We start from the raw sequence: 14027 nt of genomic DNA on the forward strand, positions 1-14027 counted from the left end.
ATCGGGTAGGTCAAGGTGGGAAAACAGCTGTCGTTGAATTAGTGCAATACATTGGTGTAATTCTGCAGAACTTTTTTTACAACTCTGCAGAATTGTGCCAGCTTTTGACACAACGTTAACCATGCATCAAAAAGTATATGTGCAAAACATACATAAACCAAGCTTACAAGCGTGCCTTCAGGACTGAAAGAAAATAAATGATTTTTATGCTGTGCATCAATGTCCCACCCCCTCATAGTCGATGAGGGGATGTCCCTCTTCCAGATAACGCTTTCTGCCATGTCCATGATTGAGAACTACTGGCCTAAAGTTTTTGAAAAGCTCTAATCACAAGAACAAATTTGCTCAAAAAGAACAGTGCCTCTGTTCAACCATGGATACCCTGTGGACTCGGGGAAAGTCCTCGGAATAATGGGATAAGCGCGTTCATACAAGGCATACTATCGAATCAATAATTTCTACTGTGCCAAAAAGTAGCTAATTGTTATTTTATGTGTGTAACCACCGTGACTGTGCCTTTTTATTTTTACATTTTTGCATATCTCTGGAGCAGTGCGACAAGGCCGGCTTAAGGGGGCTCACTGGTCTTTAACCAAAAAAGTTTATTTTTGCAGTTATGATGATGAAAATTTAGGGACACATGTAGTTTCTCATTCTGATTGTAAATATCAAATTTGTTTTTGAGTAAAATGATTATATTAAAATTTATTTGGATTTTTATATTCGATTTTTTGACAGCCTTTGTAGAAAAACTGCTGGAGGGATGGAGCTAAACAGGGAACCAGTGAACTGTGAACAAATCAAAGAGTGCAATAAGACTAACATTATCGTTCTATCTGGTCTGTAGCAGAAGTTACGACCATTTGAAGTTTGGGCTTGAAAGGTGGCAACCAAAAAAACCGGTTTTGCCTCCCAGGCCCACACTTCAAATGGTCGTAACTTCTGCTACAGACCAGATAGAACGATAATGTTAGTCTTATTGCACTCTTTGATTTGTGCACAGTTCACTGGTTCCCTGTTTAGCTGCATCCCTCCAGCAGTTTTTTTAGAAAGGCTGTCAAAAAATTGAATATAAAATCCAAATAAATGTGAATATAATCATTTTACTCAAAAACAAATTTGATATCTACAATCAGAATGAGAAACTACATGTGCCCCCCAATTTTCATCATCATAACTGCAAAAATAAAGTTTTTGATCAAAGACCCATGTGCCCCCTTAATGCCCCTCAAAGCCAGATACATACACAGCTACCTTTACATCCCCACTTGAGTTTGCCACCCCTCCCCCCCAAAAAGGAAAAAAGAAAATGGTGGCAAAAGGTTTTTCAAGAGTGATCTAGGTGTAGAAAAGCACAAGGCTTCACATTGCAATGCCGGCAGCCCTTTATTTGGAGCAGCAGTGGCCCCTCACACACACTTGCCAGCACCATGACACAGCCAGAATTAGGTCCCATGTATCAAGCAGTTACCACTTATTTGCCCCTTGATTTCTGTAATTATGGATTAACCTGGCACCTGTTGACACAAAGTTGAACTATGATGCACCAAAATATTCAAAAAATTAATGCTGAATCACTTAAAATATTCAGCCAATCTTTTAATTACTGGGAGCAATTAAGAATCTTGAACCAGCTGTTACACGTTTGTCTTTGCTTCCACAAGCAGACACTGCTCCAATACCCAATTACTGACAGGGGTAACACACATGGGCACCATCGTCTGAGGTTGAAATTGTCGACCGGTGTGCGCCGAAACAACCTGGCTTGCAGGGTTGCAGAAAACACACCACACCGGGGAAAGGACACTAACCCTTGTTTAATTTAAAACTGAACACGTTGTTGCTTGAGTGAATTTCCTGTGGGCAGACAAAAAAACCTGACTGACTTCATTCAGCTTGTTTTCGGCTATTTGTTTTTGCCCATAAGCCTCGTTCCGTTATTGCCAGCATGCTGCAGCCAATGAGGTGCTTCCATGTTATACTTACAAACAATGCTTCAACACCACACAATAAAGTTCAAACAAACAATCACACAGCTCCAAAGAATACTTTAGAGCAGGGAATAAGACAGCAAAGTGGGCAGATGCACAAAGTTTACACGAGTGCAACATAAGCCTCAGTCATCATCAAGAGCGAAAGCTGGGAAAGTTGGCAAGAATTCATTATAGGAAAGAGTGGGGAGTGGCAGACAGCAACTGCATGCCGTCTTTTTCCTTATCCTCATTTATTTTTGCTGTTTCCCATGATGCTTTAGTATTGATAGCAGCATGTTCAGGTACTTGTGTAAATACTACTTCAACATTCGCACTAACCTTGTGAGAAATGGAATCTTTGTCGACTTGTGTGGAACCACCAGAATCGGCTGCACCTACTTTGGCTATAAAATCCTTCACGGTTTCACATAAGACCCTGCAACGCAAAATTGTTCACATCAGCAAAAACAGCAGGTACGCAAGTGGTTTTCTAGCACCCCCTTCAACCCTTCCTGGTAGCCCTGCGCTACCTGTAGCATCGCCGTCACCACAGACTTGGAAGCACCACAGGACGAGTCAGCAAGCTGCTGTGGAGCTTTGTTTCATGTGTGATAAGAATGTGCCTTTTCATCCATTAACTGCTTTCACATATGTTAGGCCTACATGTAAACTAAGTGTGGTGACAAAACTTCCTAGTACCGTACAACTGTGGGACCATATGGTACCATCTATTGCGGGCATGTACGGCAAAATGCGATGCCCAAGTAACCTTTCAATAGGCACCAGAACAAATTAACAGCGGCAAACACTTATGCAGAGTACTAGTACCTCTGCAGGCAGAAAGTAACTGCTGTGTTGCCCACTACTCACTAGTGCATTGAGAAAGAGTGAATTTTTTTTATTGTTGGAGATTTTTCGACCGTTTAGATTTTTTTTTGTCTACACAGACGATAGAAACAAATTATTGTGATTGAGGTTTCACTAAACAGCTTTGCATGCGAAAAATAATGCCCAATGCAAACGATGTCCAGGAAAATGCCATTGTTCTCACTTGGCTGATGAGATCACCACTGAGTGCTGATCAGAGTGGAGTATCTGAGACAGGTGAGCAACCACGGAATCTTCATAGACAGTGATTTGATCAAACTGGAACAGAAGAGAAAGATGACCAAGAATTAAAGACCCATACTACACTTTCTTAGCAGCAGCAGCATCAAACACGGCTTGAAATGAAAAATTTGTGGACCGTCAATTTATCAAACATTTTGCTGCTTGAAGCTGCTTTCTTTACTAAAATGGTGTGCAACGACAAATGTGCACACCTTGAAAGCTCGCCGCTCCAATTTTTACGCTCTGATTTTTAAGCAGAGGCACCTACATAGTGCCATTCCTGCTGAGGAAGGAAACGAGGCTTGGCCGTACCGGAGTGGAAATCTTCCTGGAAGGCAGTGGCATGGTCCCTTCGTACGTCATGATGCTCCACCTGCACAGAGGACGAGGAGAGGCCATTAGCCACTCTCACCTCTGCATGTGTGGATCCAGGTGGCCCTGGGTCAACTGAGTGTAGCGCAATATGCATGAATACGAAGAAGCCAATGTTCTAGGCTTGATGCTCAGGATGCTTGCACTTTGAAGTTCAGGGGTGTAGCCAGGGGGGTAGTTTCAGTGTCAGGGCACCCCCTCCCCCAAAATTTTCTGAGCGCTGCATCTACCTTTCCCCTTGATGTGGCCCTTTTCTTGCCCATGCTATTTACACCTCGCATCAATATAGTAAAATATAAAAACAAAAATAGGAAAAGTGCTATTTTTTTTTTAGGAATGTGGTTCTTCGAAGTTGCGTATGCATTCGTATTTTTACACAGATATCACATTCAACATAACAACTAGCCCTTGGGCATTCCTAAAGGAGGAAAATGTTTCGGCGCAAGATCTCCTTCTATTCATTTTTTTTTTTGTACCACTGGCATATAACACTCCCCGAAAATTACTTCTGGATAGGCAGCTGCCAAAGTTTATAGACTTTTCAAACCAATCAAGTACACCGCAAGTTAAAAGGCCGACAGTAGTGTAAGGAGAGCAGCAAACTGCTGAAGGAACAGAACAGTTACATGACAGGCCCAACCCAACGCACATTTAGAGGCTGTTTAGAGCACTGCTTAGAATTCCGGTAGCTACAGCTCCCGACCAATTTTCTTGGACTGCAACTTCCCACGTTTTCGGCGCACTGGGCAGTAACCTGCCAGCACTTCTTCAGACTTGATTTTCTTACCTCCTCGATTATTTGGGCATTTTTATCATTGCTGTCATGCCTGAGAAATATTGGTTGTAGGCTTTACAGTACATATGTGGATGCCAATTCTTCGATCTACAAGCCTTAGAAAAGTCCTTGGGCAGCCTCAATTTTTTCCTCAGACAGGGATTATTGCGTGTTACAACCAGCGGCAGGTCTAAGGCAGCAGAAGAGGTGGAGCCCGAAACTAGCGCTGCTACGTCTACAGCGTGTCGTCCTCCCTCTTGGACATGCTCTGGACCCCCTTTAATGGGCTAGTCGATCTCGATCTGGCTCTGGTAATAACAGGTGGTAAACAGAACTTTGGGCCGTCTGAAGCGTACCGCTCGCTACATGACACACAAACTGACAAAGACAGAGAGGTGACACACACAAGTGCTGACTTCCAACTGACTTTAATGGAAACGACACGAACTTAAACATGCATTCACAACAAAAGGAAATGTCACATCATATTTGCGATCACCATATCACAAACTCGTGTTAAAAATTCTTGAGCAAAACAAAACACAACAGCCCTCCGCCTAGCAACATGGCACTAACAGGCAAGGGACCCTTTTTAGTGAACTCAGATTACAGAAGACACCCCTAATAACTTATCTCGTTCTGTGATACGCAGTACAACGGACGGTGCACTTATGCATTTCTCACCCTGCTTGGCTATTTCAGCGGCCTCTTTGATTTCACGTATTAGTACATGATTATGATGGTGAACCACGACACACTCGTTAAACAAATGTTAGCAGCCCTCATGGGAACATGAACGGCAATGCAAGCTTAGATGCCTTTCCAGACTGCGCCTGACATCGTTATCATGCTCACGAAACCTGTCGTTAAGACAGCGGCCCGTTTGCCCTGCGTAAATCTTACCGCAGGATAGGGGAATCTAGTAGATGACCCCTTCAACACATTCAATGAATCTTGTACAATGGTTGACAGGGCAAATGGATTCTCCTACTTGTCTGTCACTGCCACGTTGCTAAGCGGAGGGCTGTTCTGCTTTGGTTTGTTCCAAGAATTTTTTAACATGGGTTTGTGATATGGCGATAACAAATTTGATGTGACATCTTCTTTTGTTTGTGAATGCATATCTAAGTTCGTGTCGTTTCCATTAAGCCAGTTGGAAGTTAGCGCTTGTGCGTGTCACTTTTCTTCATCTTTGTCAGTTTTTGCACTGTGTAGCGATATGGATTACCAACTAGCAAGAACCCTTCCATAAGTAACACGTGTGCTTGGAACTTGAATTTCTATGAACCAACTTTGCAATGGATAAAAGCTTTAGCCGGAAAGTTGAATGCCTGCTATCAACAGGGTTTTCCGCATTTTTTTTCCTATAAAATTTTATTACACTAGAAAGGGTGCATTGAAGTCATGGGCTGCTTTCCTTGTTCTCTCCAGGATCAACGAAATGTTCACAAGCACTAGCAAAATATGGAATTTTTATTAAAAGTTTTACGCAGCCACACCGATTTTGGATGATGTACCTCCTACTACATATGCTTGCTGAGTACCAGTTATGTATGCACTACAAACTAAATTGCACCAGTTATGTATGCACAACAAACTAAATTGCACTACGCTCTCTTAGAGGGTGTGTGGCTCATTTTTGGTTGAAGCACTTCCACAGAAAGAAGTTGCTCAGCACTAGTTAGCTTCCGTGTTTCATTTGGGCTTTTGCAATGCCTTTGTACACTCTTCTTCAGTGGCACAGTTGCAATGCAAGTTTAAGGTCATAGAATGGTGAGCAGATTCCCTCCAAAGAATAGCAATGCCTGGCCTGGCATAACCCAGACATGGCGGCATGAATTCCTTGACACCCCTGACACATGAAACTCTTTCACAAGGCACGGAACATTACACCGCACATGCAGTTCGCAGCGTACGGCCCCGTGCAAAAGAAGTTTATGCGTTACACTTGGTTTGGTCTGTTGACAATACGAGCTGCTGGAGAAATGATCGAGCTGTACTTTTGAAGAAAGAGCAGTGTGGCCATGTTAGAGAACAAGCTTAGTGAGAGGTTGAGGGGAGGCTGCCACAATGTAGGGACACACATTCAGAGTTTAATATTCAAATTGAACAATGACTGCACCTATATGTTGATTAGAAGATTAAATTCGTAACATTAAGCTCCTCAAAAAAACTTACAAATTTGATGTTTTTTTTTTTTCTCCAAACATTCGACGATTTTCGGTCTCTTCTCAACTTACCCTAGAGGCTCACGAGCCTGTTTAATGTTAGAATAAGCGACATGCAAGTCAAAGCAAACATGTCAAGGACGGAATTCTGATCAAATGTTGGCAAGAAGAAGAACCCCCCTTTCTGGTGCAAAAGCGAGTGAGACGGAAGCAGCGCGCACCGGTCGAGCAGGCGTGGAGCGGCCCGGGCGTACTTGTCGAGCAGCTGTGGCAGCTGGGCGTCGTCGTCGCACACGGCGCCCCAGCCGAGCACGCGCGCCAGGTCGTTGCCCGTGCCCAGGGGCAGCACGCCCGTCTGGCACTGGCGGTGCAGCGACAGCCGGTCCATCTCGCTCAGCACCCAGCTCACGCTGCCGTCCCCCGCACACACCAGCACCCGCAGGGGCACAAACGCCCGGAACATGCGCAGCCTGCGGGGGGGAAGGCCCAGCAGCACTCTTTCACGCGCTCTTCCTCCCAGAGAAGGGCAGAGGGCTCACCCGAGGCTGGGGCCCCCGTTCATCAGGTCAAACACCTGGGCCGGGTTGAGGAGCTGCTTGAAGCGCCGGATGAACCGCACGCCCTGGTTGTCCCCAGACTTGGAGTTGACAAACACCAGCAGGGGCGTGCTGCCCGGCTGGCACCCCGGCTGGCCCGGCGCCTCCTTGGGGGGAAGAGAAAGGGCGAGGCGCTCTCACTGACAAGCACGTCGCTCTCCTTTGTTCCAGCATGGTACATAGTCCACGACGTACACAGTCCACGACGTACATCTCGTTCAAAGCAAAAACTCATCTCTATGAACATTGACGTCAGCACTGGTGATGATGGCGGGCCCTGATGTATGCATGCACAGGAGGGACAAAATTGCCACAATGCGTGAGCACCGATGGATGCAGATCACTCTGTCACCTGGTGGTGCTCACCTTGTTTCGAAACTGCAAAGGAGCTGATATTTGCATCCTGCTGTGTTGAGAAATGTTTGTTCAATACAGCGCACTTGTACGATGCACAATGCTTCGGGTCTGGTATGTGTGGCAGCATAAGGTAGCCCATGGCTTTGCAAGGTTCACCTTGAAGCAATTATGATGAGATGCCAACAGAACTATTCACCCATTAGCCCATTATATTTTTATTCCTTTGCAGCATGTGCTACTGCTTGCCTGGACCATGTCTGGTTTAGGTGACCAAACTTGGCTGAAGTTTACCTTTAACTGGCAATGCACTGTCCAAATACTATATCAAGAGTGAAAGAAATTGTTTGCAAAGGCTGTGCATACATACCGTGCCCACACTGCCTCTGCGTGGTGGCATGACAGCCTCCCAGGGCTCGTCGGAGCCGGCTCCTGTGTTGTGCAGCGCAGTTGGGGGAATCACCGACGCTCCACACACGCCCAGTGGACACTGGACAGGGTACTGGGAACGGCAGGCGGCGTGTGCCTGCACAACGGGGGCCACGCTGCTCGTCAAAGGGGCCCGTTTGCATATCTGTGGGAAAGGGCCAAAGCTTTGCTGCCCAACTGGGCAAGCACGTGTACGTACTATACCATTTAATCGGTAACAACCCACTTTGACATGAATTAACCTGAAGGCTGCAACGCCACCACAACGAACTGCTATGTACGCTTGGGGAACAAATACTAATTAAAATGAAAAAGCTGCAAGAATGGGCACGCAAATGAGGCTGCAAGCGCGCCAGAGTGGGATCATCACCTTCCGCATTCCTAGAGCATGCAGGAAAAAGCGGCAGGCATGAGTGAATACCCTTAGCCTCTCTTCGTCCTACACATAAATTTTGGCCTATTTCACGGTCGCCACATCTCAGCCAACAGCTGCAGATGATGCTCCAGGTAATCCAAAGTGACCTCTTTGGGGGGGAACCTCAGAAAATGGCCAGGAGTGAGCGGTTGGTGGCACGCACTGTAGGCGTGATAGTGGCTTGATATCCCCCCCCTCCCACTTGGATTGACCAATGGGTGACACACTTCCATATATCCAACCTGATCAGCTAGAAACGTCTCCTTTGCACAGGTTCCCATGGAGTGGGTAACCGTGAGGGAGAGGTGCCTGCCTACCGTGGCCTTGCACCAGAGGCACCGCCAGTCCTGCAGCCTCAGGACGCTGCCGCAGGTCTTGTCGCACACGCAGCACTTGGCACTGACAGGCAGGTTGCCTTCCATCCACTGGTGCGGCATGGTCAGGTTCTGCACACGCACGGGGGGGGAAGGAAGAAACCGCCTTCCTCCTCCGCTACTGGGCACACCGTGTACACTGCCCCGATCGGGGAGGGTCGCAAAGCTGAAGTCAGGAAATTGTTCTACACTCCCGTGAATTTTGCTTACATCCATATGTATCATACAGGCACTTTTTATTCATGTGAAAATGGTTATTTTAAAGTGGATATAAAGTGCAGAATGGTTTTGCATGAATAACTTCAAAACAAAGTGAATGTTTCGTGACTGCAATGTAAAAAATAAAGTTTATTATAATTTCTGGGATAATGGATATGAAAAAAAAAAGGGGGGGGGGCATTTAAAGGCTTTCACGATATGACCTTCATCACATAAAACGAACCAAAACAGTCTTCCAGTGTAGTTGCCGCATTGCTGCGTAGTGAAAAATTCGCATCACATTAAAATGCTGGTGTATCTGCCCAGGGCTGAATATTTACATAGGAAACCGACGTATGAGAAGCACAAAGGCGAAAAAGCAAGCAATTTTTTTTTCTCTAGATCTCCCTCCTCATTTCAGTAGCAGATTTGTTTGTTGATCCACTGCGCTTTAGGTTACAAGAGACAAAATTTAAAGAAAACAAACAGACCAAGTGGACAGCATGAGCACAATTTGGCGATAAAAACATGTAGAAAGGGTTGTACAGATACAATTGGAAAAAATAGAAAAACAGCAAAAATTAGGAATCTACTTTTCTCAGAGCACAGAAACATGCTCGGGTGATTCTGGCACAGAAAGAACTATGCTACCTCATTCCAGCATTTGTGAACAGCCCCCCTACTTCTCCGATTGGTTTAGTGCTGTTACTGCAGAGTGCAAAGTGAATGCTGCAGCTTCCATGGAGGACATTAAGCACAAGTGACACTACTGGAATATCCCAGTGTGAACAGCTCACCCCATCCTCGTCTTCAATAATGTCTTTCCCGACAGACGCTAACGTCGTCCACTTGCAGTTGTTAGGCGACTTCAGCGCGCACTTTTTGTGTGCCTTGAACTTGCAAACTGTGCGCAAAAGAAAGGAGAGAGAGAAAGAGAAACATGGGAGCAGAAATTAATGTTACACATGAGGCGAAATGCGACCACACATGCAAGCACAAGTTATGATTAAAATCTTGGAAAGTAAACATTGTCCCCTTATCAGGTCAACCCTTTGCATGCCATGGATGAGCCTCTCAGGTGTTTCGTGTGAAATTTGCAACAGTTCAGTCTGATTTGTCCAAGAATGCCACAGACTCTGCTAAATGATATCAACAAATGCCAAAAATTTTTGTGAGCATAACTGTTTGTCCGGCTTGTTAGTTGGGGGGGTGTGTCCTCAAAAATAAGATTCCCACTAAACAAAATTATGAGAAAAAAATAAGTGCTGGTTTTTAACATGGCACCCTGTTGCAGTGGAACTTGTGGAAGAGGAAGCACAGGCACCTTCACTGCCATGAGCCCAATTACGGCGACTGTACCATTTTGTCTCAAACAAATTTTCGAAATAAATATTGATTTTAAATCATTTTCCAGTTTCTACTGAAACGAAAGCTTGCAGCAAATTGTGTAAAATGCAATGCATAGTTCGAAAATAAAAATGGTCGATATTATTTCCCTCATCAAGTCACAAGAATTAGACAGATTCCTCTAAACACCGAAGCACAGTAAATATTATTTTGATGTCAACATTTTTCAAAAGCTTGATGAGTTCATTTTCACAAGAGGGAACATAAACTTAGTTGAGCACAGAGGCACCCAGTTGAAGTGGTCACCACTTTGAACACCACGAAAAGAAAAATCAATGGGAATGTTAAACAGTACAGCGAACAATGGAGTGCGAAACTGCCAATGCTGGATGCTGGCAGCTCAACTGAAGGGATGCATAAAATTGTGCACAAAAAGTTACACATGAAAAGAAAATTTGAGAGCGATTCCAGTGGTCAGCGCGATAGTAATGCAAGAGTGATCGGGTGCATGCATACGGGAACAGCCGGAACAGCCGAATCAGCAGGAACAGCCGAATGCAGAAAAAGAAAGGAGAACAAGAAAGAAAAAGAACAGAGAACAGGAAGAAAGAGGAGGGGGCATCTCCTGTTGGTGCTAGTGTAGGTTCTTTAGTAGTAAATCTGGGTGAACACTTCCCAGTGCAACAACATATTGCCAATGGCCACGCGCACATTCTGTTTGCATTCAGGTCTTCAGCTGGAGGAGCGGCAGCTCACCTTCGCAGGAGAGGCCATGAGAGGTGACGCCCGACAGGGCCTCCTTGCAAACATTGCAGTACGTGGGTCGAGCGTGGGACGTCACGTACCAGTTGTGCTGGCCAGACAGGAAGTCTTGCTGGTGGTCGGTGCCCTGCAGTCATATCAACTTGCTTTCAGGAATACACTCACTTTGCATGGGCAGTTATGCATTCATGAAGAAAGAGCAGCACCACTACAAAGGGCCGAGTTTCCAACTCCATGAATTTAGGTCGCTGTGACACTGTCGTCACATCGAGCTACATCTGCTGGCACACCAAGCGTGTTCATGACCAATCTGCCATCTAGGCGATTGTTTTCTGTTACATGTAGTGATACCGCAGCTCTCAAAATTGTACTGCTTGACTCACGCAGTGTCCATGGCCTGTACGAACGATGCCTACATGTGTGACCGGCTGCACGAGTGGCTAGCAGAAAGAATGGGACACCCATTTTTCTGCTCTCCCAGTGTTTATTTATTGATCAACTTTTTGCTGATCACTGTTGATCAACAAGTGTTGGTCAACTTTGCTTGGATTGAGAACTGCCGACTAATTAAATGTTTAAGGTATGTCCAAGACTTGGGAGTACAGTAACGAGCGCATCACTACAGTACACACCGCTGAGATGTCGCAGGGGCAATGATTGCTTGCTGACAATGCCATCCATACAACTTTACTAAACCTACTCACACACTCAGCGAAGCCTCCAGTAGCCTGCCATGAATTTACAGTAGGCATGCAAACCGCAAGGCCGCTATTTTTAAAAGCCTGACCATCCGCATTCTCTGTAGTGCCTGAGCCAACAGTCTACGCAAGCTTCATGTGTGGACAGAGGCTGCAACCGCATGACATCAAGTGTGCTCTGCAAATGCGTGATGTGCTTTTCTTTGTAGACAACACGTCAACAACAAAAAAAAAAAAAAAACTTTCAAAAAGGAGAAACCAGCAACCACAACTGTTTTAGGATAAAACATATTGCCGTGGCCCAAAAAAGGCAGTGAAGAATGTACTGAGAAAACAAGGCCAGAAGGGCTGCACCTGCACATGTTCCTTCATGGAAGACAAAAAAAAGCCATGAAAAATGCTAAAAAAAATCGATGCAGTTCCACTCAACGTGAAAGCTGTCGGAAGTGTGTAGCAGTGATTTACCAGTGTTTTCTATGTGTTATTGTTGTGAGTACCTTGTGTTTATCTTGTTTATTTGTGCTTTGCTTTTCTTTTTGTGTGTGTCGATTTTTTTTTCTGTGCTTAGGTTTTCTTTTTCTGTTTTAAGCAACTCAGTCACAATACTAACCCCCCAAACTGCCTGATTTCTGGCCAGTCTCCCACATGGGCATTTCTGCAAAGCGAGGAACGACAATAATCATCGGAGAAGGCTGCTGGATACTCGCCTGCGACGCCTAGGGCTGCCCTTGTCTCTCCCAGTTATTTTGTCTTTCGGGGGCGCAAAGATGGGCCACTGCCATAGGGATGTGTGTCACACTGTCCACTCATTCATTGCAGAGACGACTTGTCTCCCGTGCTAAACTATTCGGATCAGATTAACTTTTATTTTGTTTTCCCCACTCCCCTTAAATTTTTTTCTCTCTCTAGGACTTACTAAATTATTACTTCCGTTCCTCTATTTTGTCTTATCTAATTGGTTATCACAGCTAAAACAACTTCTTCTTGGCCAATCCTCCTATGTGGGTATGCGTCATTTGACTCGTGTGACGCCCAGCGACATCAAACGGATAACATCCAACGACGTCCCGGGTCCCTAAAGTGCTTCGCACTGAAAACCTGCCTGATCAGTGTCAATGAAGAAACCTTTCATCTCACATCAACCCGTTCAGCCATTGGCATTCCGAAATTGCTGCAGCAGGTGAAAGTGTAGAGCCGTCATGCAGTTTCTACTCTAGGGTGTGGTTTATGGATTGCCTGCTAGAGCAGCTTGCAAGCACCGAAACATCGGCCATATTGTGGAACATGAAGTTACTTCTTGCAACATGTTTTCAGGTGCCATGAGAGAATGAATACAAAGATATGAAAGTATGTGCATTAGTACAAAATTAGCATGTTAGTGCTATCAGAAACATCACTTCACAGCAAAGCCCGTAATTTCAAAAAATTTAACAACTCCCGCAACAATCTACAATAGCCCACAGATTCTATTATACTCTACAGTACTCACGTTCATTGTATTCTTGTAATGTGGCCACCAAGGATGTTATAGTAATTCTCTGTTCCGCCTTGGCTATCATTTTGGAAGTGGGCTGCTTGTTGCTCGCCAATGTCATGGAGTTGTTTTGCCGTTAATTTGAGACTCTCATTTGCACTCACGCTCACTTTGTTGCTACTGGCGGTAACCAAAGACCAACCCCCTCTGTCACAGGTTATTGATGCAGGATACTCTCTTCCTGTGGATACGCCCAAAAACGTGACACTGTCCTTACCTCGTAGAAGTCCTTGTTGCAGACGCTTTTCAGGGCTGAGATCCAATCCTCCATCTCCTTCCTCGACTCGGCGCACAGGACGAGCCTCCGGAACGGCGTGATAATCTGCGACAGCCACGACTTGTGGGCGTGCGAAGATTGGAAGATTGAGACTTACCTGAAAACTGTGGTTTGCATTCTTTGTACTACATTCGGCCACGCTGAGCTCGGTGAGATCAACCTCCTCAAAAATCACAGACTGCATTGGTCGTTTGGAAATGAAAGGGAACAGAAAAAAAGGGCGTGTGAGACCAAACTTTGGCCACACACACAAAAGCAGAGCATTTGTCAGTAGAAATGCAGTTTACATTGATATTTTCTTTCAAATGTTCAATAAAAGTTAACAGAGGCAGCACCCTGCATGGGCCTTGGGTCTTGCGAGAGTGGCAAAACTGTCAGCTTTTAAAAAATTTAGTTAAAGGTGCCCCACAATGGGGTTTTCAGGCAGTGATAGTGCCACTAATCGCCGGCTTTTTGTTGAACTGTAACTGATAATGTCTTTCTCCAACTCTGGTTCAAACAATTCTTTGCAAGCTTAAGACCACCAGAAAACCACGAAAACGTATTTAATATGCTTGTGCCAAGAATCTGGCATGTAATATCCGAGTTTAAAAGATGTTAATATTTAGCGTCATTAATAGCCGGTAATCATAGCTAGGAATAGCC

At 45.1% G+C, this 14027-nt stretch overlaps 1 protein-coding gene across 4 annotated transcripts in view; it reads right to left on the minus strand.

Moving 5' to 3' along the window:
• The window catches only part of LOC144170539 (diacylglycerol kinase delta), a 158452-nt gene that overhangs the window by 28878 nt on the left and 115547 nt on the right, over positions 1–14027 (minus strand). For all 4 annotated transcript variants that reach the window (XM_077700392.1, XM_077700393.1, XM_077700395.1 and 1 more), the window contains 11 exons: positions 13480–13560; positions 13323–13427; positions 10868–11000; positions 9562–9668; positions 8510–8638; positions 7719–7874; positions 6938–7101; positions 6620–6868; positions 3396–3456; positions 3025–3119; positions 2313–2409 (listed from right to left, as the gene is read on the minus strand). In XM_077700392.1, coding sequence (XP_077556518.1) covers positions 2313–2409; positions 3025–3119; positions 3396–3456; positions 6620–6868; positions 6938–7101; positions 7719–7874; positions 8510–8638; positions 9562–9668; positions 10868–11000; positions 13323–13427; positions 13480–13560 — 1377 coding nt within the window. The remainder of the gene's footprint in view (positions 1–2312; positions 2410–3024; positions 3120–3395; positions 3457–6619; positions 6869–6937; positions 7102–7718; positions 7875–8509; positions 8639–9561; positions 9669–10867; positions 11001–13322; positions 13428–13479; positions 13561–14027) is intronic.

The sequence above is a fragment of the Haemaphysalis longicornis genome, unplaced genomic scaffold (genome assembly GCF_048455015.1).
Source record: "Haemaphysalis longicornis isolate Haplotype H1 unplaced genomic scaffold, Haemaphysalis longicornis Haplotype H1 scaffold_2, whole genome shotgun sequence".
NCBI lineage: Eukaryota > Metazoa > Arthropoda > Arachnida > Ixodida > Ixodidae > Haemaphysalis > Haemaphysalis longicornis.